Source organism: Penicillium psychrofluorescens, assembly GCF_964197705.1.
Source record: "Penicillium psychrofluorescens genome assembly, chromosome: 3".
Taxonomy (NCBI): Eukaryota; Fungi; Ascomycota; class Eurotiomycetes; order Eurotiales; family Aspergillaceae; genus Penicillium; species Penicillium psychrofluorescens.
The window spans coordinates 3733623-3758024 of record NC_133441.1 but is presented as its reverse complement, the minus strand read 5'-3'; the positions used below and the strand labels follow the sequence as shown (position 1 = coordinate 3758024).

The following is a 24402-nucleotide window of genomic DNA, read 5'->3' as shown; positions in this document are numbered from 1 at the left end:
TTGTCTACGAATGAATGTAACGACATGTCTTGATTTCTCCTTCGTATCTGGAATCATCAACTATATACACGTCTAATCTATTCCATCCCAAACGCAGTATATACTAGCAGAGAGCGACCCTTCCTTTCCTCCACACTCACATCTTCGAATTCTTCGCTGCAAAATACTCCGCCTGCACAGCAGACCGGATCAACTGATTCGCAATCGCAGTCGGAGGCGGCAGTCGCAGACCACCCTTATAGTCCGGACCAGCCTCGGCGCTCAGGTCACTCGTCCCAATCCGCAGGGCCTCTTCCACCTCCTCGATATCGAACCAGCGCGCATCTTCCAGTTCGGGGTCATGCTCGAGAGAAATCGTCTCGTGCGCCGGGTCACTGACCTGTGCAATCGCTCCGATCATCAGATTCGCCGGGTACGGCCACGGCTGCGACGAGTGGATGACGACTCGGGACAGGATGACGCCCGCCTCCTCATATACTTCTCGCCGAACAGCGTCCTCGATCGACTCCGCCGGCTCGATGAATCCAGCCAAGGTGGAGTACCAGCCTGGCGGGAAGCGCTTGGACCGGCCGAGGAGGATGCGCTTGGCGTCGGCGGACACCACGGCCACGATGATGGTGGGGTCGGTGCGCGGGAACGACAGGTTCGACAGCGTGGTCCGCGTGTTACATGCTGGACGCTCGGCGGACTTTCCCTCGGACTCCCGTGCAAGATCTGTGGGGGGACAAGCGCGTTTCGTACCAGCATTGACCGCCAACGTGGTGTTGCCGCATGTGCCGCAGAAAGTATTCCGGGTGTTCCAGTCAGTCAGGGCGCGCGACTGGGCGTAGATGGCAGCTGTTGAGCGTGAGTCGATTGATACCGAAATAAACCGGACGAGCGGGACATACCTTCGTCAGCCGAAAATGTCGTAATAATTCTTGACTGGAAGAACGACAGCCCCTTGGCCTCCATGGCTCCAATGATATCCTTTGCGGCAGTGGTCTGCTCTTCCGAGCCCTTGGGAGTCACGTCAACCGCGAAATACGGCGTGCCGGTGTAGACCTTCCATGCCATGCCGCCGGCTTTCTGGCCTTCGTCCAAGCCCAAGAAAATCAGAGTCGGATGAGTCTTCCGCGAGTCATAGCTCTTGATCATGTCTTCCTCGGACTTATCAAAGATGTCCTGGGGGACCAGCTTGGCCACTTCTTCATGTTTGGCGTAGTACAGCTCGGCAGATGACCGAGACAGAGGCGCGAGGTTGTTCAGCAGGATGAATCGAGTCGACGGGTGCTTCAGGGCCGTGGATAGAAAAGGATGGTCTGAACGGAGGAATGAGAGGCGGTTCAGGGGGGAGCCTGGTTGACTTCATTTAGCATTTGTAGTGAGTCGGGAATTGAGCCCGGGACGGGACATACTGGAGAAGTAGTTCGCCGTCTCCCGGCCAAAGTGTCGCGACAACATGGAATCCGCGAGAATATGCGCCGGGGCAGGGAGCGAAGAATCCGAGGTCATCCTGAGGTACTTGACTACTCGGGTCAGATATCGAGTGAAGGAAGAAATTGTGAATGTTGATACAGAGAAGAAGAGGGGGGCAATTGAATTGGTAAGCCGAGGAAGCCGCCACAGCCTGTAGGAGTGACCGTCAGGACCCGCCAGTTACCCGCTTCCCTATAGAGTCAAAACAAGAAAAGAAAAGAAAAGGACAGAAAGAAACAGATTGAATCTTGGTATGAGGTTAATCCAACTAGCCCAGAAAGACGGCACCCACTTCTAACAAGTTACGGAAAGGGCAACGTCTACGCTATGTATAGAAACCTCCAGCGCGGACATCAGGCCGACATCAGGGCGGTAAATCCTTAATTAGGGATTAGTCATGTTGGTCCCCTCGCGACTATCATCCCCTCACACGTGACCCGAGATGTCATGGTGAGAATTAATTGAGCTTGGAACTACGTAACTGCGATCACCCTCACCTTCACCATGGGGCACTTGGTCACGCTAGCAACATGGTACGTGTATGCCGGGATTGAAATCACGCATCCTGCTAACCCTCATCCAGCTCCCTGAATCAGTGGGCCCTGGACTTCGAGGGTAACGCAGCCCGCATCATCGAAAGTATCCGCCAAGCCAAGGCAGCTGGTGCCACCCTGCGTGTTGGCCCAGAGCTTGAGATCACTGGTAATTGAACAAAGCTGCAGTTCTTCTTTAGGAGAGGAATCTAACTCGGTCCAGGGTATGGCGTGCTCGACGGGTTCCTGGAGGGCGACACCTTCCTTCACTCATTCGAAATGTTGGCCCAGATCATCGACCACCCAGACTGTCAAGATATCGTTGTGGACGTGGGTATGCCTGTACGACACAGGAATGTCCGATATAATTGTCGGTGAGTGGGATTGCAATACTGTGATCGATCATCCATCTAAGCGATGTCTGTGCAGGGTGATTTTCTACAACCGGAAGATTATTCTGATCCGGCCGAAGATGTGGCTAGCCAATGGTTCGTACATCTGCTCCTACGCGAACTAGGATATTGCTGAGATTACTTCCGTCAATGTAGACGGCAACTACCGTGAGCACAGACACTTTACGCCCTGGCAGCGCCCGCAAGAGGTTGAAGACTACTACCTGGAACAGATTGTCGGTAAGATCACGGGGCAGTACAAGGTTCCCTTTGGCGATGCAGTCATCAGCACGAGGGATACCTGTTTGGGACTAGAGACTTGCGAGGAGCTTTTCACGCCTAATGGGTAAGTAGCCACGCCATTTGAAGTACTTGAAGACGCTCGCTAACCATAAAACTCAGCCCTCACATTCCATATGGTCTTGCAGGTGAGTTTCACGAACACTCGAACTTGAGTATCTCTGACAATGTTCAGGTGTGGAGATCATCTCCAACTCTTCCGGGAGCCATCATGAGCTCAGAAAACTGGATACTCGCGTGAATCTCATCACCCAGGCCACGAAATTGGTAATAAACGACACTCACTCTTGCAAGACTTGATGCTTACACACAAAGTATAGAGCGGCGGTATTTACCTTTATGCCAACCAGCAAGGTTGTGACGGCGATCGCTTGTACTACGACGGCTGTGCAATGATCGTGGTCAATGGGGAGACCGTGGCCCAAGGGTCGCAGTTCTCATTGAATGATGTGGAAGTGGTCACTGCGACTGTCGACATTGAATCGGTTCGGACCTATCGCTGCAGCGCAAGTCGCGGGTTGCAGGCGAGCAAGCAATCGCCCTATGTCCGCCTCGACCTCGATATGAGGCTTTCGCGCTCAGGGGAAGAGGCAGAGCCTGGCCTTGCGACGTCCGAGCCTTTCAAGCCCCGTTTTCATGCTCCCGAGGAAGAAATTGCCCTGGGGCCTGCCTGCTGGCTTTGGGACTACCTTCGGAGATGCGGTGCTGCGGGCTTCTTTCTTCCGCTGAGTGGTGGCATTGATAGCTGCTCTACCGCTATTATTGTACACTCTATGTGTCGCGAGGTTTTGAAAGCCGTGAAGGAAGGAAATGGACAGGTGATCAAGGATGTCCGCCGCCTCTGTGCGAAGCCAGAAGATTCAGACTGGCTTCCTACTAGCAGCCAGGAAATTTGCAAGTATGTTTTACTACCAATGGGATGCGGACACAACTCATGCCGTTCTCTAGATGTATCTTCCACACCAGTTACATGGGCACGGAAAATTCCGGTCAGGAGACCAGGGATCGATCCAGGAGGCTGGCATCGGATATCGGCTCATACCACGTCGATTTTAACTTTGACACTGTGGTGACCGCCATCATGAATCTCTTCACTGTGATCACCAACTTCCAGCCCAAGTTCAAAGTCCATGGCGGAAGTCACGCTGAGAACGCAGCTTTGCAGAATGTACAAGCCCGTCTTAGAATGGTCCTATCATATCTGTTTGCTTCGATGTTGCCCACTGTACGTCAGCGACCCGGCGGCGGTGGACTTTTGGTCCTCGCATCCTCCAATGTGGACGGTAAGTTGTCTTGACATGAACCATATGCTCAATATCATCATACTGACTGAGTTTCAGAATGGTACGAAGTCAATTAATCGGTGATCGCTAAACGCACATCGTACCACCATTCGCCGCGCAAGTTTGCTAACCATTGAATTAGCTTGAGAGGTTATTTGACCAAGTACGATGCTTCTTCTGCAGATGTGAGTACTACACAAAACCCGTTTCCAATTATGCAAGTGTCCTAACTTATCGCGATAGTTAAACCCAATCGGTTCCATCTCCAAAGTCGATCTCAAGAAGTTCATCGCTTGGGCCGGTCACAATTTTGACCTGCCCATCCTCGAGGAATTCTTGCACGCGACCCCGACTGCGGAACTGGAGCCTATCACAGCGACCTACGTACAATCAGACGGTTCGCATATTCCATGGCCGGGGAATGAGAATGACATATGGACTGACTTTGAAAACAGAAGCAGACATGGGCGTCACCTATGCCGAACTGGGCACATTTGGCTGTACGTGGATGATATTCTCAGCCTTTGGAAAAATAGTGGCTGACTGACTATATTCCAGATTTGCGAAAGGCGGCCAAACTGGGTCCTTGGTCGATGTATGAGAAGCTGCTGCACCAGTGGGCCAATGAGTTCAGTCCACGCGAGATCTATGAGAAGACTCGCCACTTCTTCTATTACTACTCTGTAAGGAATCGTGACGGATGAACCAGCGATGTAACAGGACGGCACGTGAAACTGACCACTTCTTCATCAAACAGATCAACAGGCATAAGATGACTACTCTGACCCCCTCCTGTACGTCTCTTTCGACCTATTCTAACCTCAAAAAACATGTTTCTGACTTGGAAACCAGATCATGCCGAGCAATATTCGCCTGAGGATAACAGGCACGACATGAGACAGTTCCTGTGTAGGTTTCTTCTTCTTCGTGGCGGTGCAGGGAACTGACAATTGTCGCTTTAGACCCTCCCTTCACTTGGGCGTACAAGAAGATGGAGGACAGTGTCAAGTTCTGGGAATCAAAGGGCTGGACTGCTGGGCGGGCACAGAAGAAGAGTGTCAAGGCCGATTGATTGAGCTGGGGGTTTTAAACTTGTGCACTGAATAACTACTTTTTTCCCAGTAGAGAGTGTGATAATGTTACGTGTTATGTGTCTGTCCCTTGAATATAATTGAGAACTCTGCTTCATGGTGATTCATATTTCAACGGACTAAAGTATGATAACAAAGAAAAGTATATACAGAGCCAAGATAGACTCAGAAGGAGAGACAGATAGGAAACGCAAAAGAGCGTGTAGACTCCATCCAACTATCCAAATATCCACATGCCCGAAAACCAAAAACCAGAACCACGCTTATGAGGCCCAAAATCATGCCAAGGCCGGCAACTATGCAATCATCATCGAATTTGACCGTTAAAAAATCATTCGTCTTTCCAAAACCAGCCACTTTTGGACCTTCCAGACTCCATCGACTCGGACTCGGACTCTTTGGTCTGAGACCGAGGAGCATGAGTTACCTCGACGGAAGTATCGTTCTCCTCTCGGCCATTAGCAAACCGTTTCGTCTTGACGGTCTTTGTCTGGATGGAGCCATCAGCAAGACGCACGCGCTCCGTGCGGACCATGGTAGAAACCACGTGTGGCTGTAGTGCCGAAGAATCCGTGGCGGTAGCGTTGGTGGTGGAATCCGTTTCGTTCACAGTCTCAGGGACGGATTTGCGACTTCCTCCAGACACGAGATCCAGCCAGCTTTCGGTGTCGTCGTTTCCCTGTTCGTCTTCAACGCGCGGGAGACTTCTCCGGTACTGATCGAGCTCCTCTTGCTGGCGTCGGCGCTCCTCGAGGAGGAAGCGCAGTAAAGGACTTTCGCCGCCCTGGAAGAACTCACGTTCCCGAGCTTCGATATCCCGCAGGAAACGGTTGTACAAGTCGAGCTCGGTTTCTGCTTCCTCCTCCGACTTTGTATCCCGTTGGCCGTTCTCGTTGCTGTCCTCCAACTCCTTTTTCTCACGGCTTGGCCCGGTAAAGGTGATACCAGACCAAGGCTGGTTTTCTGTGCCAGACACATACTTCCACCGATCACCCAGACTGCCGCGTTTAACCAGACCCTGCACCCAATCTGACCCAGATTCAGTTTTACTCAGAGCCGATGCATCGCGCTCGAGCATCTGCTTCCCATTCTCAAGCCGTAGTAGATCCTCAAAAGCTTCTCGCCACTGAGGTTCTGCTGGGTCACGGTCCGAGTCTAGGCGCAGAGTGGACACGAGCGAAGTGAAGACACCCTCCTCACGGTGCTTGTGGTACTGAGCTTGACGTTCGAGGTAGAGAGGAGAATAAGGGCTAAACATGATGTAGGCGATTGGCCAGGTAGGCGAGTCGGTATCCTCAAACATATCCGGGATAGAGAAGTTGCGATGCGGGTGGAAGAAGTGAGAGAGGGGAAAGAAGCGATCCTCTAGCCAGAACCGGTCGAAGAATGAGTCGAGGCCGAAGAAGTCTGCGGAGCCACTGCGTAACTTCTTCCAGGACTGGGAGGGCCATCGATCGTGATTTTCGGGGAGTTGTGACTGGGATGAATGGGATGGAGCGTTGTTGGGGTTGCGGTGTGAGGAATCGTCCTGCTCTTTGGCGGAGCTGGCGTTTGCGCCACGCTCCGAGGCGGGCTCTTCCGAGCTATTTTCGCTGCTCCGTTGGCGGGAAGTCATATTTTTGTAGCCATAGTCATCGTTGAAAATTTCCCAGCGATCGGAATGAGGAGAGGAGATAGTAGAGGGGAGACCGGTGACGGACTGCAGCATGGACGAGACCTGCTCATCGGCGAAGCGGCGGAAGGCGACAAATGGGTTGGTTTCGGAGTCCGTATGCCGGGGCGCAGCCGAAGCATCCTTGTCCTGGTTGTTATCGCGAGCCATGATGCGATAGATAGTTCGAGGATGGATGATAAGGTCAAGAAGGAACTAAAGTGTTGAACCACGACGGAAAAGCTACACAGCTGTTGGGGAGGCGACCCCACTTGGCCACGTGATCTTCGATGTTCTTGATCCTTGTTGGTTGTTCAATTTTGATCAACTATTCCACTAACGAATACAAAGAAACAGCACACGGAGTACAGTGGTCATCTGTTCATCCCTTACTGAACCATCCATCACAGGTTGTGAGCGCGTCCCTTGAATTTCGCCCATGCTTCGTCGAATCCAGTGGAGCGGACCCACATCGATCCCTCATCCTCGGCAACAGTGGAGTCGACGGCTAATCACCAGCAATCAGTCACTATTCTGCTCTGAACCAAAGGCAATACAAGACACTCACCCATGTTCCCAATCTTGAGCCACATGTCTCCCGAAATCGGCATCTTCTGCTGACTCTCAAACGGCTGGCAGACCTTCTGGCCGTGAGCCACCGCTCGCACCAGTTTGGAAAGATGTCCATCATCATTGGGGTCAGCGATGCTGCGCGAAAAGATGCTGCCCCAATCGTTTTTTGCCGGGTACTTGGTGATCTCGTCCCGGAGCAGGTCCGGCGAGCCGCGAGACACCTGGACCAAGAGATCCAGCCGGCCTTTCCACTCCAGCAAGCGGACCTTGGCTGCTTGGTCCAAGAAGGGCAGGTCGATGATCTTCGAGAAGAAAATGGACGAGTTCACGCAGTGGATGTAGAAGAAGTCGAAGCGGATTTCTTTGGTAGGTCGCTGTGCGGCGCTGGTATAGTAGACTTGTTGATCACGGTCAGATTCCATTGGCTTGGTATCCATGAATAGTTAATACTCACCAACCGTGTTGATCATGTCCGCCAGGGTCTCCTTCATCCGATCTCCGGCCACGCGGAACTTGGCAGCGTAGCTCCTCATCTGATCCGGGGCGCGCGTCAAAACCCCATCTCGGATCTTATTCGAGTCCCCCCACTGGGCACTCTCCGCCAGGGCCTTGTCTGCACGGATCTCGCTCAGGAGTTCGAGCAGAGACTTCTGTCCAGGTGTGCCAGCGCTGTTCGCCATCTTCTCAGCCGGCAGGAAAAACGCACGCCCCATCCAGTCATCGTGGACGGCCGCTTGTGAAAGACCCTGTGCCACGATAGCCGGCTGGTTAAACTCGAGCCCGAACCCCAGGTGGATTAGCGGGTGAAGGAGGCCTGGACTGGATCAGATGTGGCAAACAACCGGACACATGGACTACTCACCACCATACAGCCGCGACAACATGCTCTCCGCCCTCTCATCTCCCTTGAAAACATATTCGTTCAACACATCGCCAACACCCTTAGCGTCAATCTCCTCCTGGAAGAACGCAAGGAAATTAGGATAGTTCTCCTCCTTCCCGAGACACTTTATAAAGATAGCCGTGTCGCGCATGCCCTGGACGACATTGACAGCCGTGGGGAGAACCGGTCTCTGGTAGCTCGCATTGCGCTTGTAGGCCGCTTTGATCTCTGCGGGGTCTGCGCCGAGCGCATAGATGGTGAGGATTTGGTGGACGATGTGGTCTTGTGCAGCGTCAGCTTCGGAGCATGCCATGCTTGTAGAGAATGAAAACATACTGTGGAATCCATCGTCATTGAAAAAGACATGATGGGTCGCCATATCCTCCTGCAAGACCTCGCTCGCCGTGCGCGCGGCATCCTCCGTAACACCGGAGCTGTAGACGCCTGTGTCCGTCGACGGCGACAGATGGATTTTGGTAGCGGTCGCCATGTGGTGAGGGATGGTGTTATGATTGTATGAAGCGAAGCGAAAGCCCAAAGCGTGGGTGTTCGTAGTGATAGAAAGCAGAATCGAAGTTGGTCTGCGAGATAGTGGTCTGGAAAACAAGCCCGCAATCCGGGGTAGCATAGCTCTCTTATATAGATGGACGATCTACCTCCCCCCACATCGAGCAGGGTACAGTCAGTAAGTATTCCTGTACACCCATGGGCAAATCATGCAGAAAACAAAGCAAGAATACGAGTCGCCTATCACAATTCCCCGTATTGCTGAAGCAGCGGAGAGTCGGGCTTCCGGGCCACGACGTCATCCGCTGACCCGTTGAGTCAGCATGAACAACGGGGATGTTTGTAGGTTTGAGATGAGCTAGGCTATGTTGGATCAGGGTTCAGTGGGGCAGGATTTCTAATATCGACCAGGCTGGTCGTTCGTACAGTAATACCTCGATATAGCGAATTAATTTTGGGAGCCAGCTCGATTCGTTAAATCGAAGAATTCGTTGCTTCGAAGTGCTTACATAAAATGGTTTTTACTACCCAAACCAGCTTCGGATATCCCCCTTATCAGAGAACTTTACGAGAGATTGCAATAGAAAATTCCGCGTGCTATATCTACGAGAAGAGGACTGCTTCAAGCTCTAGCCAATTCTCTTGTCGGCAGTGTTTGCGCTTTAGTAAGGATTTCTTTAGGTCATAGAGGATGTTATATTTAGGAGAGAGAATTTCGGAGATAGAAGTAGGGTTGATTCGCTGGTCGTACGTATGCTCAAACCACTACTTAATAGCGAGATTGCTGAGCTATGGATAGCGGCATTTGTATGTACGAACTACTCGCTTCTACTCGAGGGAAATCGCTGACCGACAGGAAGCGGGGGGCCTAGTAGCTGGACTTAGCATAATTATTGCCTCGATATAGCGAATCTGGTGGGAGAGGGCTTGGGGGGCTAACGAATGTATGTAAAATCGAAGAAATTCGTTGTATGTAAGGGAAAATAATTTTGGAAAAGGGGGGGGTTCGTTGTAGCGAGGAATTCGTTAATACGCAGGTTCGCTATATCGAGGTATTACTGTATTTGGACTCATGTAGATCATGCCCCTGCTCGAAAGAATCTGGATCACGTAGGGATTATTTTTGGATTTATCATGGTTGGTTCGAAAATACAAAGGAGGCATGCCAATTTGTCACCCCGATGCATCTGGCCGAGAAGTTATAATAATCATGCTCAGTCTGGATCAATCTAACAACTAGTGAATCAATTCAATCCTGCTTCGCCTGCGACTCACGGTCCTTCTTCCGCCGTATGCGGTCGCGCTCGATCTTCATGAACAGCGGGTGGTGGCTCTTGTCTTTCAACTGCTTATTCTTGCTCTTGTTGTACTCGATGTAAGCCATGTCATCGCCGCCGGCCAGACCGCTGAGGGTCGCCGCGCTGCGTTTCGCGGTCGGCTTCTTCGCACCCTGGCGCTTGCCCGAGCGCATCGAGAAGAGATCGTCGGCGACCTGCTCCACGTCGGCGGACGACTCGTTCTGCAGCATGACTTCCTGCAGGAGTTCGCGTCGTTCCGCGGGGGTGGAGTACGACAGCCCTTCGAATTTGTCGATTCCCTGCAAGTGCGTGATGACTTTGAAGGCGTAACCCTGGTCGATGAGGAATGCCTGCCGTTTGGCGGAGTAGACCATCTCGTGGGTGTCCTTGGAGACGAGCGAGTAGAAGAATGCATTGAATCCCTCGTCATTCCGGCGCTTGGCTCGCAGAATTCGGCCCAGTCGCTGGGCCTCCTGACGACGCGAACCGTAATGCGACGAAATCTGGATTAGACAAGTTGCCTCGGGCAAATCCAGCGAGGTGTCACCGATCTTCGACAGGAAGATGGTGTTGACCTGCTCATTATGTTGGAAATTCTCCAGAATGCGCATGCGCTCGTTTTGAGGCGTCCCACCGTAGATGTAGGCCTTCTTCAGTTTCAGCGCATATCGCTCGAGCGCATAGACGTTGTCCGAGAACACGATGATCTTGTCTCCTCGTTTCTCATGGAAATCAATCAGGAACTCGCAGGCCTGGAACTTGCGCGGGTTCATGATGTAAAGCAGAGCCTGTTTCCGCGAGCTCTCTCGTAGGTACTCCGAGTAGAACTCGGTCGTCATCGGACACCATACCTCGGCACACTGGACTTTGGCAATATGGCCCTGGGCAGCCAGCTCCATCCAGTTGGCTTCGTAGAGCTTCGGTCCAATCAGAAAGTTCAAGTCTTTGATCTTGTCATCTTCCCGCAGCAGCGTTGCTGTGAGACCGAGCTTGCTCTGAGCAGCGATCGCAGACGTGACCTTGCGGAACATCGAAGCCGGCACAACGTGCACCTCGTCGAGAATCATCATACCCCATTCCCGGGACTGAAGCCAGTCCATCATCTTCTGGGCATCATAAGATCGGGCCCGAGTCTGTGAGACCATGGAGTACGTGGACACGATAATTCCGGTCGATCGCTTGAACTTTTCCTTGTGGTCCGATGTGAAAATAGCAATGTCCCCCGGGTCGATGGTCGTCCACCGCAGGAATTCGTTCCGCCACTGCACCACAGACATGGAGCTGGTGCAAAGGACAATGGTGCCTTTCTTAATGGTGGCTGCTGCAGTAATTCCCACCAAGGTTTTACCAGCACCACACGGCAAGACGATAATGCCACTCTTTGCTCGTCCGTTTCCGAACATCTTACTCAAGCTCTTCTCCTGGTATGAGCGAATGCGCGCGGCAGGTTTCAAATCCATATCCAGGTTGGGGTTGACGGTGTCGCCTTGGAAGTCATACTCTTCCAGTGCAGGACATCCAATCGCTTGACACCGGGCTTTGACCACCTCAACCCCAGCAGCCGGGATTTCGAAGCTGTACGTGGTTGCTTCCTCCGTCTCATCCTCGCCCACATCATCGATTCCGTAGTTGACAGCCTCTGCGTCCTCTGGCTGGTCTCTGGCCGTGGAATTTTCCTGCTGGGTGCCTGTCTCTCTAACACCAGCAGCATCCTTTGTTCCGGGAATCACGAGGCCACCCATCTTCGGTGCAGCCCGCTCAATGATACCTTCAGTGCTCTCGATTCGCTGGGGCCCAATCACCTCATCCTTCAGCAAGCGCTGCAGCATTGAAGGATCACTCGTTTCCACGTAGTAGTGATTGTGCCTCAAAACCATCTTGATCTTCCCATAAGATTTTGTGAATTCGACGATGAAGGACCGAATGCTGTCGGGGATGGGGGTCTTGGACAGGCGATCGAGAAACGCAACGATATCGTGCGGTTTGAGACCAACCGACACCGCCGCGTACAAACTATGCCCGGTCAAGCGGTATTCATGCAAGTAGGTCGGACGCGAAAGCGGTTCGGCGATCGTGGTCAAAAAATCCTGCGCCTGAGGCGCCAGGGGTGAGAAGCTCTCGAGGGTAATCGTGCCTTTCACCGGCTCGATCCATAGAGGGCGGTTGTAGTGATCGCGCTTCAGAGGGAGGAAGGAAAGGTCTTTGTAACCGAACCGAGGATCCGTCTTCTGGGCCTGCGCTTTCTTGCTGAACGACTCCAGCGAAAACTTGCTGATGACCTCTTTTCAACGGCCAGCTTTAGCATGTGGATCACTGCAAGTGAACAGACCACCACACTCTACCTTTCAGATTATTCTCCTCTGGCACATCATCCTGATCCGAGTACTCGTCGCTGCTGGAAATGTCCGGGACGGGCGTTTGGCGCTTCGATGCGCTGCTGGACCGACCGCCTGAAGTGGTCAGTATCTGGCATGGATATCATCACTTGAGGAACCTACTGTCAGCCGCCTTGCGTTTGGCAGGCATGGTTGCTGCGTTATCGAACAACCAACTGACGGTCGGGGAGAAAGACGTCTGGGGAGGACCGACTCGAGAGGCGAGTGTCCGGAGAGGCGCTCCACGCCTCGTTCAAAGAGTTTCAGTTCGGCATTCCACGAGAGAAGCGGGCCGCAGGAAACAGACGAAAGACGATGGATGGAATGGGGGGTATTGGGTCGACAGTGACGAGAGAGATGTCGAGACCGGGTGATGGAGGGGATGAGAGAGGATGAAAAGCACTGGGTCGATGAGTCAAATTGATAAGTGACGTTGGGTGCCTAAGGCCTCCTCCCCGTGATTGGCCCAGCTCCGACTGACGTAGTCGTGCTTTTCTCTCTTCACTTCACGGGCAAACACCACCATGAATACGGTATGTTCCGTCCCTCATTGCTATCATTCTGCGGCTAACTTTACTCACTGTCTAGATCAAATCCACCTGGTGAGCAAAAGCTTCCCCCCTACAGAACTGGACCCAATAGAGGCCCGAATGACTGACTGGACTCGGAAACAATAGGGTTGGATGGGGTGCCCTGTGTGTCGGTAAGCTCTGAACAACCATTACGAATGACTGTCAGATACTAACTCGTTCCTCACGCAGCCGGCGGTGGGGCATACTATTTTGCCAAAAAGTCCGTCAACGCAGACCGCGCGGCGAGATTTGATTCCGAGGTCAAGCGCAAAGCACAGATGAGGGCGTTAGAAGACGACCATCGCCGACAAACCACGCTCTCCACGCCCACCACCTCGACGCCAGGCGATGACGCCAGTCTGAAGCGCGCGAACATGGCGCGGTTCCAGAACGCCTCGGACGACGTTGCCTCACCCAGCGCGGAAGCCTCTCACGACCCCGCCCCTACCCGCCACGAACCCATGACCGAGAAGGACCGCGTGGCGGAGAAAGGGAAATACGAAGCGGCAGAACCGTTCCGGCCGCCTCGGGGGAACCGGTTCAGTTGAGAGCTACTGTTGTGGGTTTAATGTATAGTCGCTGGACTCGATACTGCTGTGCCAACTACCGGATGCCGTGTCATGTATACTGTATCACCTCATTTCATAACAAATAGATTGCGGTAGAAAGAGTTCTAATCTACTCCGGGGGCGTAGATGCTACCCGGGAAGCCATGGTCTTCATGCTCAAATTATCACATCACACAAGGTATCACACCGGCGGCGGAGGCCCGCTCAAAAGCACAGAATGATGGCACCGCCCAAAACAATATTCCCAAACGCCGTGGACATCATGCATCATCGCCTTGTCTATCTCGGTGCCAGCACCCAGACGAACACCCTCATATATGCAAATCACAAATCAACGCGCGTGGAAGCAGAGTGGAGGATGCGGCCTATCATTATCGACGTTAGCAACGGGAACAATATCTGAGTATGGCTCGACGAGGCCCACTTGTTGTGGTTGGGATAACCCGAGTTCTTCTCCCGCGAGCTCTCCAGCGCAGGGGGGACAAAGGGCAGGACGACACCCGACACCAGGCAGGACATAGCGACCGCGCGGGCGGCGCGAGAGTCCGGACGCGGACGATGCGCGGAGAAGTGCCGAATGCAAGGGCGAGTCAGCTGGGCGGCGATAGTAGACATGTTTAGGGAGTCTCTTGAGAGTAACTGTCGTGAGCAGTGGTATAGAGTTATTAATTATCGAGGGCCCAGGGCTATTTATATTTGGTTAGGGCAGCCACGGCGCCCCCCCCGCGTGGCCTGATCGCAAGCGGTACGGTGATCTGCTTCGGCTGGTCGGCAACGCTATGTGCGGATACACCCTCACGCCATCGCGGGGTCCAAATTCGCAAAGTGCCGGCCGAAACAGTAGTACAGCAAAGAAGGGGGTGGATTGTCCGCTACGGCGGATAAAGTGGCGGCTTTGCGATGGGCTGATCTACGGAGGGGCCGGGGCTGTGTCGGGTGTCACGGCAGATCATTCTTAACAACGTCGATACACGTCGAAGAACGAAGGAAATAGTAGAACAGTCTGTGAAAGCGAATAGAGTGAAATAAGAATCAACCGTTTGATATTCGAATCCTCTCTCTAGTAGTCCAGGTCACGTGCTCGCTCCCAATATCTCGCCGAGCTCGACCTCTCTCCATCTCCATCTCCACTGCCACCACCAGCAATGGCGGCGCACCAGATCGCCATTGCTAAGGCTGCCTTCTCGGCGGGTCTCCTGCGTCCGGACCCAACGTCGGTACCACGCGATGATATTGCCGCGTTCCATGCCTCCCTCGACCGCGTCCTGTCGCAGTGCACCCCAGCAAACATCCAGGTCTGAACCGTGACAGCCTCTCTGCCTCTCACATCCGAGTTACTAAATATGCCCTCGGCCCCACACAGACGTGCAAATCATGGTTGCTCCACTATGTCGCTTCATCGTCTAGCCGCGTAGGAGGATGGGCCAAGTATTTGGTTGCGCTGGCCGGCTCCTTTGCGGAGGCCACCAAACCCTCAGCCAAGCGCCGACGGCTCCACATACTCTATCTCCTCAATGATCTGCTGCACCACAGCAAGTACCACCTCGACACCACAGCCACCTTCTCCACCGTGAGCGGGACCTTGCAGCCCTACTTGGTGGACTTGGTTGGGCACGCAGCTGCCTATGATCGGAAGAAACACCCCCGCCATCATCGGCGGTTAGATGATCTGCTAGACATCTGGTCCGAGCACGGATACTTCAGTTCCGACTATGTCCAGAAGTTGCGCGTGGTGGTGGAGAATTCCGCTTCATTGGAAGCACCCCCATCATCCAGTGATGACCGAGCCGGTGGCACCAACCCGAAGCCACCCGGCAAAGATGCACCGTTCGTCATGCCATCGACCCACGGTGATCCATCGACCCCATACTATGATCTTCCGGCCGGCAATTTGATCCCTCACATCATCCCCAACTCAACCATACCACTCCGGCCCGATACCATCCGGCCACTCCAATTCCTGGCAGGACCTGCGGATGCGACGCTGATTCACGCTCTCAAGAATTTCTTGGAAGATGTCGATCGGATATATGGGACGGATGATCTTGCCAAAGAGGACGGGGAAGAGGACATCGACGAGCTGGGCCAGGCCGTCCTCAGGGATGAGATCGTGGGGGATATCCTCGACGGGGAAACTTATTACGGCTGGAGTCGCACGTTTTGCCAGCAGATGAAAAAGACACCCAACGATTCTCGCAGTCGGAGTGGAAGCCCCAGCGGAACTCGAAATAATCATAAACGCCGGCGCTACAGCGACAGCTCTGTCAGTAATCGAAGCGATTCAAGATCTCGGTCCCGATCACGCAGAGACCATACACGTCGGCGCTACGACCCCCGCTCACGGAGCCGTGAGAGCTCTTACTCTCCCCGAGAACCATCACCTCCGCGATTCCCCCCTCCTCATCAACCATCACGCCCAACAGTACACGGCCACCCCCCTCCGCCTCCGCCTCACTCAGGGTTTCCTCCACCTCCACCCAACTCTCACGGAGCCTGGCCTCCACCCCCACCCCCACACATGCCGGGAATGCCTTTTCCTCCTGGGATGAACATGAACATGAACCCAGGTGTTTACCCCCCATTTCCTCCACATCCTTCCATGCCCATGGCCCCGGGACCACCCTTGCCCCCAGGCCAATACCACTTTCCGCCGCCTCATCACCCCCCGGCCCAGCATGGCCAACCCTGGGATGCTGCAGCGGCGAGGAGAAATTGGCGATAAAAACATCCAATATATGTCTTGACTGTATCAATAATATGAGATAGCTAATCAAATCATGCTCGATAAGTACAAGTGGATCGGATCGCTCTGTAGAAGTACAGATAACTCCGGATCAACCATAAACACAAAATAGTCATTTATTGCAAAGCTAAGAAGAAATATCGAAAAGTTATAGAATATGCCACCGCGATGTCTCCTTGTTCTCCCTTGTTACTTGTCCCTTCATGCGCCCAAAGATATGTAATCACCACCGCGATACTCATAAAACCCTCAGCTTCCATTGAAACTCCTCACGACAAAGCATCATTGATCACATCGCTCTCACTCTCAGGCTGCGGCTCCCCCAAAGCCGCCATCTCGGCCTTCTCCTTCGCCTCCTCGAAGGGCTTGCACGAATTAAAATCCTAAATCACATCAGCATTCATCTTCACTCTGGAAACGGCCTGGACGAACATCGCCCCGACGTACCTGGGCCTGACTATTGCAACACATGGCAGTCGAGCCGTTGTTGCATGAGTCGGGGTAAGCGTCGTCTTTCATATGCTTGCCTAGAAGTAAAGCTCCCGTTAGTATATCCATATTTCGTGTGTATTTTGTATTCCGTGTACACAAAAAGAACAAAGAAGAATGCCTACATTGAAGCGTAATCGCCGAGCTAATCTGAAGACCGCCGATAATAGGAACCAGCTTGCCCAGCGGTTCAATGATGCTCTTGGACGCGCTGTTGACAGATTGGCAGCACTGCTTGAACTGCTTGGTCGGGCACGCGTAGGCCGCTACGGTGGCTGTTGGTTTGGTAGAAGTGGAAGAGGCCATCAAGGCTGTGCTTGAGGGCTTTTGCCAGAGTGATGAAGTGCCAGCCTTTGAAAGACTCGATGCATGAATTGCTGAGCGGTCTCCGTGTGAGACTGGGACCGCGATCGCAAGGGCCAGCAGGGCGAGGAGGCAGGAGATGAGAGAGAGGCGGGTTGCTTGAATCATTGTGGGCAGATTATGGGTGTTTCTCTGTTTCCGGCGGTGGTTATACTTGCTGATAATAGGCGTATTTCGGAAGTTGAAGGTAAGGGAGTTGGATTATACTGCGGTTGTCGGCTGCGAGAAAGAAAGAAGGAAATGAAAAGGAATGACTAGAGCTGGACTGGACTCGACCGGTGTTTGTTGATTGTGCTGGAAGTGTTGAAGGGAAGACGATAGCCGGAAGGGAGAGAAAGAGAGCTTCCACGCCTGCTGAAAACATGACAACCCTGTAAAGGCTCGGGGTTAGGGCATGGCATGGGCGGACGAGCCAATCCCTCCTTCTCTCGCCCTTTCTTGTCTCCAGTGGAATCCAGCCGACCAGACACGCAAGCTCTGTCGGTTGGGACGCCGACGCGTTGAAATCGTATGGAATGTGAACCGTCGCCTAATTTCCGAGAGGCCTCGGCCAAATATGCTCGTCCTTGCTTCGCCTTGTATACGGGCACCGGCAGCTGATTTCCAATGAGTGCAGTCGGCATATGTTCGAATTGAACGCCTTGGATCCTTTGATGTTCCTTTTAGTTAATAAAATCTTTTCGTAGAAATTGTGTGCAAGTCCGGTATCTGCACGGCGAGGTTAATTCTTGGACTATAGTGGTTCCCCCGGCGGCATGCTAGGGAGAGACCCAAACATATTGGGAATGCGACACAATTCCCTCCCACGGGGAACCAGATGCGTGCTATCCAGGGATGCTGGATACTGTACAATAATTACCTTGGGAATAATGACCTCGGACTAAACGGATGCATCCAAAAATTCACAAAAATGCAAAGACTATATATATCATTGTCTACTGGAACTACTCTTGCTGAGCGAATAGATGCCCCATCTCCAAACTATCTAGCACATGGCTTTTATCTCTTCAAGTCCACAAAGAGTGCAATACCTGGATTCTACCTAGTTGAGGCCACTTATAGCATAGAGATTGGAAATGGCAGGGTGACGGAAGACGACAGCGACACTTTATAGTTCGAATTGGTGCAAAGTCCAGCCTTCACACCCAAAGGATCAATTCAATGAAAATGTACTTCCTGGCTGTAGTGATGTATTTATTTCGGATACGCTTCTTTTCCTATTTTTTTTTTCATGTCTGGCTACCCTTTTAGCGGAGTAGATGCAGAATTCAGTCATATTACTATTTGCTTCGAAAAAATATGAACGCTTCCAGACTACGTACGAGGCCGTGCAGGAAAACTTGTTGCACATACAATATTTGTTTGAAATAGAAACTTCAATTGACTGCTCCGTTTTCATCGTGTATATGGTGTTGTACAAGAAGAGGTAATGATGCCAATAAGGCAGGGGGATAGTATGGACATGACATCGTCAAGGCCTTTTTTGTCCCACCAGGGGACAAGATATGCACACACCAGAGCGCAGAAAGGACTTGAACGAGTGGTGCGAATGAAAGCTCGCTCAATGAAAAACAAAACAAAAACAGAACAAAACAAAGAAACTCGCTTGAACTCGTTCACGCTGATAATCGTCGTAAACTCCATAGGAAACTCCGCCTCCGGGCAAAAACACCTGACAGAACGCTCATCGATGGATCCGGTCCACCTATGTCAAGTGCCGCCATCGAACTGCTTTGGAATATCGATGTGAGGCTGTATACGGTCGTTCGATGGAGTACCGTACGGGAAGGCTGTACCCAGTTAGATGAAGATCGTCGTTAAGAGGAGCCACGGATACACATACACAAGCCGAGCTTAGTACCCGGAGTCCTTAGCCTCAACTCGGATTTTGAGAAAGCTTGCGGTTGGCTTTCTCGGTCGCATGACGAGCAGCACTGGCGGAAGTTGGTGGAGGACTATTGGTCACGCTCACCAGGCGGCCGCTGTTGGAGGTGCCGCTGTGGACGCTACTTTGACTGCTTCGGCTGCTGCCGCCGCTGCTGTTGCCATCGTCCTGATCGACAAAGGAGGACATCTGACGATGGGTGTATTCCAGCATCAAGCGGTTGTAGTCGTCCAGCGAGTTGCGAGGGTCCAGCGCCCGCGAAGTCTGAACGTGGTTCTGAATCGAGGAGGACTCGCCTCTACTCTCTGAGGGGAACATATCCATGTTGCTTTCGGATGGGTTCTGGATTCGGGTTCCTTCAGTCATGGTGGAAAAAGTGCTACTGGTAGACAAAGATTAGTATACTTCTTGCAAGAGTTGGGCATGCACAGATGTGAGATCTCATCTACACGTGTAGACAACGTAAGGAGAGAGGTGCTGACAGGCTCTGATGGCGATGACAAAAGTGGTCCCGCGTGTGTACGTGAGGGTCGAAGGGATGGATGGGATAGATACGACTCCTGGGCAAGTATGCAATCTGGGTGAAGGTCTTCTTTCTTACCTTGGGACTAGATGATCAAGAGAAGAGATTTAGAAGGCTGTAGGCAGGAAGGAGTAAAGTGCAGCGGCTAAGATGGTTCCAAAGGACAATATATTGGCAGGGAGGCGAAACAGGTAATGCGATGGGAATCACAGATTAGGAAAAGATAGATGGGCGCAGATATAGTCAAATATATAGGCAATATGGACACCACTGACGATTGTGGGAGGCTAGGGATCACTCTGATAGGCGCAGAAGCCGGTGCTTATATTCTCCTGAAAGGATCCACGGTCTCACTGGAATATTTGGCTCCATCCGACTCCGTAGTAGGGGAGTGACATCATTGGCTAAGGGGGGCTTGGGTGGATGGGAGGCAAATGTGGTTGGTTTTCAGTATCGCGCTTGGGCGACATCATAAGAACTACCGGACCACCCAGCCATTCGGATACCCGTCACCTGGAGGTGGGGGGAAGGACGTGTGTGTGGAGAGAGCACTGCCGCATCACTGGATGAGATGATATAACCTACTCCACAGGCGCATGGCCACTGGTGAAGGTCGGTGCCTTTAGCATCAGTCGATCCACCACGATGAGGTCACCGGGGAATGCACGACTGGATCAGCGCAATACGGATGGCGTTCTGAGGGATCATCAGCCCCAGTGAAGCGTCCCTGCAGATCTCCGTCTGACGTCTTGAACGCGGATCATAATCGGCCACGTCGGGCGTACTTCTTCTTAATTTGCCCCTTCTGGTCGGAGCGCTGGAAAGCGGAACAGTATATGGACAATCCCCGGTGGAGATGTAGTGGATAGTAGTACCATTCATTCCTTCCAGCGAAGTATGAGATTGAGAGATGAAAGGGATGCGAGGGATGATCTAAACCTCTTGCACCCAGCCGGGCAGCCTTTTTGGCAATCTGTTTGTGGACAAACTGCATTATGTTTCGGCAGACTATACTGGAATGGCACTAGTGAGCGAGCGAATACGAGTGCAGAAGTCTATCCCCAAACAAAACATGGTGAGGCTCACAATCGCTCGCGGTGGATAGCCCACTGCGTCATACCCCCAGCCATTGGGGCGATCCGCACGACCGATTCGGCATTCGGACCACAACGTTACCATCCTGCAGGAAACATTGTACCAGCCATGCTAGGAACGCAGAACATTCGAAACCCCATGGAAAAGATGGGGGCCGGCTCCCATCTACAGAGCCAGAATGAAGGTTGCCGCATGCGGAAGCAAACAGAATCGCGATCATAATGGGTCAGGTGGGGAAGAACCAACGACCTTAGTGGATCCGGCTCGGTACAGAGCGAAACTGAACATCATCTCATTCGAGGGGACACGACAGATGGAGCCAGGGGATGGCGCCTCCCGAGGGCAAACGTGCCTGAGGCACCCAGACCATGTGACGTCAGGAGCCCTGATCCAACCTGCAGGTGTGGTTTCGCGAATGCATCCAAGCCTAGGATAATTGATCTCCGACTACAATGTTGTGGATACGTGATGTTTGACCTTATTGCCAATAGCGCTAGGGAAGTCTGACGAGGGCGACATAGTATCGATGGGGGGGTATTGATGGGGGCAAACGAACAGAGTACCAGTGGAGCCAGGACAAGCCCCCGAATACCATCCATCCACCCAAGCGCCAGCATAGAATGGAGCAACCGAATGTACCAGTCTTCGGAGGCTTCTACGTAGAGTGACCCGGGGGAGGGGACAACCATCATCATCTTGAGCGGGGGAGGCAAATCAATTCTGCGGTTACCACATAAGACTGTAGGCAAATATTTCCTTCTCCACCAGTCTTCATCCAGAAAGCGAGGGGGCCCGGCCGTTGTCAATGGCAACATCGGGTCCTTCCGCCTGGTCATCACACCGTTGATTCCCCTTGCTAGAACCGTTAGGAGCAACAGTCACGACCAGGATGGGTAAAAGGAACTAACAGCCTGTCAGCAAATGAAAAAAAAGTTAGTGCGTACAGGGTACAGGATGTGTACAGGGGTCTGAGAAAGGAAGGCCCAGAAAGGATCAATAATGTCCACTTTGGTCCAAGTCCACACCTAGACCCGTGGCACGCACGAGATGGGTCTGATAGCCAGAGGAGCCCAACAACCGACGTACTTCTGCGAACAGCTCGATATGAAAGAATGAGAAGGATATGATGGTCCGTGATATCAGCAGTGGCGTGTATGCATCATGTGGAGAGCCGATAGGATGGGAAATTGTGGAGCAGACAGACTCTAGACTCGGATTCATGTAGATCGAAGATTCGCCCACGGACGGTTGGCACTCCCCGGGACGGTCTGATCGCATGCTCGTGGAGGAATGCATGAGCACGACAAGAGATCCGTGACATACCTTATGAGGTAGCCGCTCCACCATGCGAAAGGGACCTGTCAGAAGTATGACACTATACGTATTGGGAATGGATAATGCATAGCGAAAGGATCAAAATGCCGGGCGATCACAAACTTTCAGTGTCAACATTTTGCTTTCTCTAGTCATCACAAGTATAAGCCAAGTTCCACAGAGAAAGAAGGCTGGGGCAGGATACTCGTTGACATTGTTCCCAATACCCACCAGCACCCAAGAGGCGAAGATGACGATAGAACCTGAGACACAATTAATTCGATATCACTTCCTCCCCTGCCTAGCGCCATTAATGATATCACTTCCCCTCCCTAGCCCCCCCGGGGCACAAATTGTCCAGCACACAAAGCCCGCCGAAAACGAGGGCCAGAGAGGACCGGGAGCCACCGGGCACGATTGAACGACAATTACCCACCGGGCCGAACTGGATCGGGCGATACCGCTGTTGCGTAACGACATGGGTTTGGCCATGCCATTCCCATCACTAGGGTCCGGATCGTCAAGTCCATCTTACTGCCTCAAAAGTATCACACTGTCACAGCAGGCGTTTCAGCGGACGCTTTTGATGCTATCATGACAACAAGCGCTTCCACCGTGAGCTGATCGATAAATATTGGCTGGGTGACATGGCAGAACACCCACAAGCCTGTTTTCGGCGTGCTCTCCCGATAAACATCACCGGCAGGAGATTGTTCGAGACTTCCTTGATACATTTGACGAATAGTTGCTCTTCGGAGTGACACAAGTCGCTGGGTATCGGTCAGTCTCGACTCATTCGCGAAGATGACCACGCCCCGACGTGGCCAGGATGCTGATCAGACGCCTCTCGAACCCAAAGCACCGGTCCCGATACTCCCAATGGCTCTGAACAGCACTCGCAGCTGACGACGGGGTGTACTTGACGCTCGGCCTCAACTCATCTCTACTGTGACTCGCCACGACACGAAAGAGGCGAAAAGAAAAACCTGTTTCGATCAGAGTCGTCGTTGAGACTGCTTTATTCTCATTCCTGAGTACCCGACTCCTCGGTATTCTCTTTCCCTAAGACCATACTCGTTAGTGACTACCTCACACGGTGCGGGATTGTATAGTTGCCGAAATCGCTAGCTCTTCTTCCTCCTTTCGATCCTGAGGCCCAAGACCCTCTCTTTCTACGTTCTGAACTTCATTGCGAGACACACGGTCACCGTTGGGAAGATAGAGTTAACACTGCTGCTGTTCGGTTGGCCCGTAAACAAGGAGGAAGGTCGATGTCATGTCGAGCGTAGAATTCGCTGATTCCGCCCAAATAAATTCTTCTAACAGAAACCTAGGTATAACCGCGACGGATACACTATGACCACACGCGCCACGTATTCGAGAACAAAGACTGTAGAAATGCATCATTATTTTGGTCATGCTCATCCATCACACGTAACCTGCGAAGATGATGTTAGTGAAATGTCCGTCTTCCAGGGGTATAATATAGGCATATTCAAGTGTCAAGGCATAAAACATACCTTTCCGAGCGCCCTGGAAAAAGAAGCGCACAACAAAGACCTGCAACGCAGCCATGGACACCATTATCAGACCCTCGATCACACTGAAATTAAAAATGCGGCGCTCTGTGCTCCGCACGGTGCTGAAGTTGCGGTTCTCGCGCGTGCGGAAGTACTTCTGGTTGCGGGAGATCGTTGACAGCTGGGCCGAGAGCTTGTAGATGGACTCCTCCAAGGCGGAGGTCTGTTCGGGGGAAGCGCCCTGGCGGGAAGGGAGCTGCGTGCGTTGTTCATTCTCGACCTGACGAGATGGAAGAATGCGTTAGCGGATTGCTGATGGAAGGAGAGGAGGGAAAATGGCAAGAAGCACTTACGGCGACCTCGAAGTCAACAAACTTCTCCGCGAAGGTCGACATCTCATTGTTAAAGCAGAATTTGTACTCTCCAATGCTCTGTGCCGTAAAGACAAAGTCACCCTGCCTCTCCTTCGTACCCTCCATGACGACCTTGTCTCCTGGTGCGAGAACCGAGTAATCCACATCGAAGGAACCGCCGGATTGGACCTGAAATCACCAACGCGGGTTACATGGTCAGCCACCTCAATTCGTCCAGTATGCCCCCAAAATATCAATCAGGAATTGCTGCCATAAAGAACACTTACGGCGAAGTAGAATGCCACCTTGGCGTTGGACGAATCGACATTGGCGTAGAAGCATGCCTTCTCGTGCGCCTCGAGCTTGTACGTTAGGGCGGTTGCACTGACGGACGAGACTAGGGTCGCCAGGCCGGCGATAAGGGGTGCAAACCGCATTGTGACGGGTGCAAAGCAAAGGACAAATGAAATCGAGAAACGTGAAGAGCAAGGATCCTTGGGAGTGATAGGAGGTTGTGTTCTGGCCAGCGTTGCGGGTTCGATTGTTTGCACTGTTTGCACCCAAACAAACATTTCCATAGTTTTACTACGCGGTATTGGATACACAAGCCAACAGGGGGAACTTTGAACAGA

General features: G+C 52.5%; 10 protein-coding genes across 10 annotated transcripts; 3 read left to right on the top strand and 7 right to left on the bottom strand.

The window, feature by feature from the left end:
* Positions 1-136: 136 nt before the first annotated feature.
* On the bottom strand, positions 137-1494 carry PFLUO_LOCUS5545 (NADH pyrophosphatase; the record flags this gene model as incomplete). Its single annotated transcript, XM_073783001.1, has 3 exons — positions 137-837; positions 891-1337; positions 1398-1494. The coding sequence occupies 3 exons, from the start codon at positions 1492-1494 to the stop codon at positions 137-139; spliced, it is 1245 nt and encodes a 414-aa protein (XP_073639599.1).
* Positions 1495-1962: 468 nt separating this feature from the next.
* Positions 1963-5038, top strand: PFLUO_LOCUS5544 (glutamine-dependent NAD(+) synthetase; the record flags this gene model as incomplete). Its single annotated transcript, XM_073782998.1, has 15 exons — positions 1963-1991; positions 2042-2160; positions 2215-2365; positions 2421-2479; positions 2540-2729; positions 2786-2811; positions 2859-2950; positions 3004-3581; positions 3632-3966; positions 4238-4363; positions 4422-4466; positions 4525-4649; positions 4724-4760; positions 4819-4875; positions 4929-5038. The coding sequence occupies 15 exons, from the start codon at positions 1963-1965 to the stop codon at positions 5036-5038; spliced, it is 2079 nt and encodes a 692-aa protein (XP_073639598.1).
* Positions 5039-5388: 350 nt separating this feature from the next.
* On the bottom strand, positions 5389-6879 carry PFLUO_LOCUS5543 (uncharacterized protein; the record flags this gene model as incomplete). The annotated part of the gene is made up of 1 exon (XM_073782997.1): positions 5389-6879. One exon carries the CDS (start codon positions 6877-6879, stop codon positions 5389-5391), a length of 1491 nt encoding a protein of 496 aa, XP_073639597.1.
* A 233-nt stretch (positions 6880-7112) lies between these two features.
* PFLUO_LOCUS5542 (uncharacterized protein) lies at positions 7113-8654 on the bottom strand (the record flags this gene model as incomplete). The annotated part of the gene is made up of 5 exons (XM_073782996.1): positions 7113-7216; positions 7277-7678; positions 7736-8095; positions 8144-8446; positions 8501-8654. 5 exons carry the CDS (start codon positions 8652-8654, stop codon positions 7113-7115), a joined length of 1323 nt encoding a protein of 440 aa, XP_073639596.1.
* Positions 8655-9920: 1266 nt separating this feature from the next.
* Positions 9921-12495, bottom strand: PFLUO_LOCUS5541 (DNA repair helicase RAD25; the record flags this gene model as incomplete). Its single annotated transcript, XM_073782995.1, has 3 exons — positions 9921-12250; positions 12312-12419; positions 12468-12495. The coding sequence occupies 3 exons, from the start codon at positions 12493-12495 to the stop codon at positions 9921-9923; spliced, it is 2466 nt and encodes an 821-aa protein (XP_073639595.1).
* A 373-nt stretch (positions 12496-12868) lies between these two features.
* Positions 12869-13464, top strand: PFLUO_LOCUS5540 (uncharacterized protein; the record flags this gene model as incomplete). The annotated part of the gene is made up of 4 exons (XM_073782994.1): positions 12869-12877; positions 12933-12946; positions 13022-13047; positions 13106-13464. The coding sequence occupies 4 exons, from the start codon at positions 12869-12871 to the stop codon at positions 13462-13464; spliced, it is 408 nt and encodes a 135-aa protein (XP_073639594.1).
* A 1166-nt stretch (positions 13465-14630) lies between these two features.
* Positions 14631-16207, top strand: PFLUO_LOCUS5539 (uncharacterized protein; the record flags this gene model as incomplete). The annotated part of the gene is made up of 2 exons (XM_073782993.1): positions 14631-14780; positions 14849-16207. The coding sequence occupies 2 exons, from the start codon at positions 14631-14633 to the stop codon at positions 16205-16207; spliced, it is 1509 nt and encodes a 502-aa protein (XP_073639593.1).
* Positions 16208-16497: 290 nt separating this feature from the next.
* PFLUO_LOCUS5538 (uncharacterized protein) lies at positions 16498-17188 on the bottom strand (the record flags this gene model as incomplete). Its single annotated transcript, XM_073782992.1, has 3 exons — positions 16498-16611; positions 16676-16755; positions 16843-17188. The coding sequence occupies 3 exons, from the start codon at positions 17186-17188 to the stop codon at positions 16498-16500; spliced, it is 540 nt and encodes a 179-aa protein (XP_073639592.1).
* Positions 17189-18956: 1768 nt separating this feature from the next.
* On the bottom strand, positions 18957-19331 carry PFLUO_LOCUS5537 (uncharacterized protein; the record flags this gene model as incomplete). The annotated part of the gene is made up of 1 exon (XM_073782991.1): positions 18957-19331. The coding sequence occupies one exon, from the start codon at positions 19329-19331 to the stop codon at positions 18957-18959; it is 375 nt and encodes a 124-aa protein (XP_073639591.1).
* A 3994-nt stretch (positions 19332-23325) lies between these two features.
* Positions 23326-24207, bottom strand: PFLUO_LOCUS5536 (uncharacterized protein; the record flags this gene model as incomplete). Its single annotated transcript, XM_073782990.1, has 4 exons — positions 23326-23336; positions 23418-23697; positions 23771-23959; positions 24058-24207. 4 exons carry the CDS (start codon positions 24205-24207, stop codon positions 23326-23328), a joined length of 630 nt encoding a protein of 209 aa, XP_073639590.1.
* Between the last annotated feature and the right edge of the window lie 195 nt (positions 24208-24402).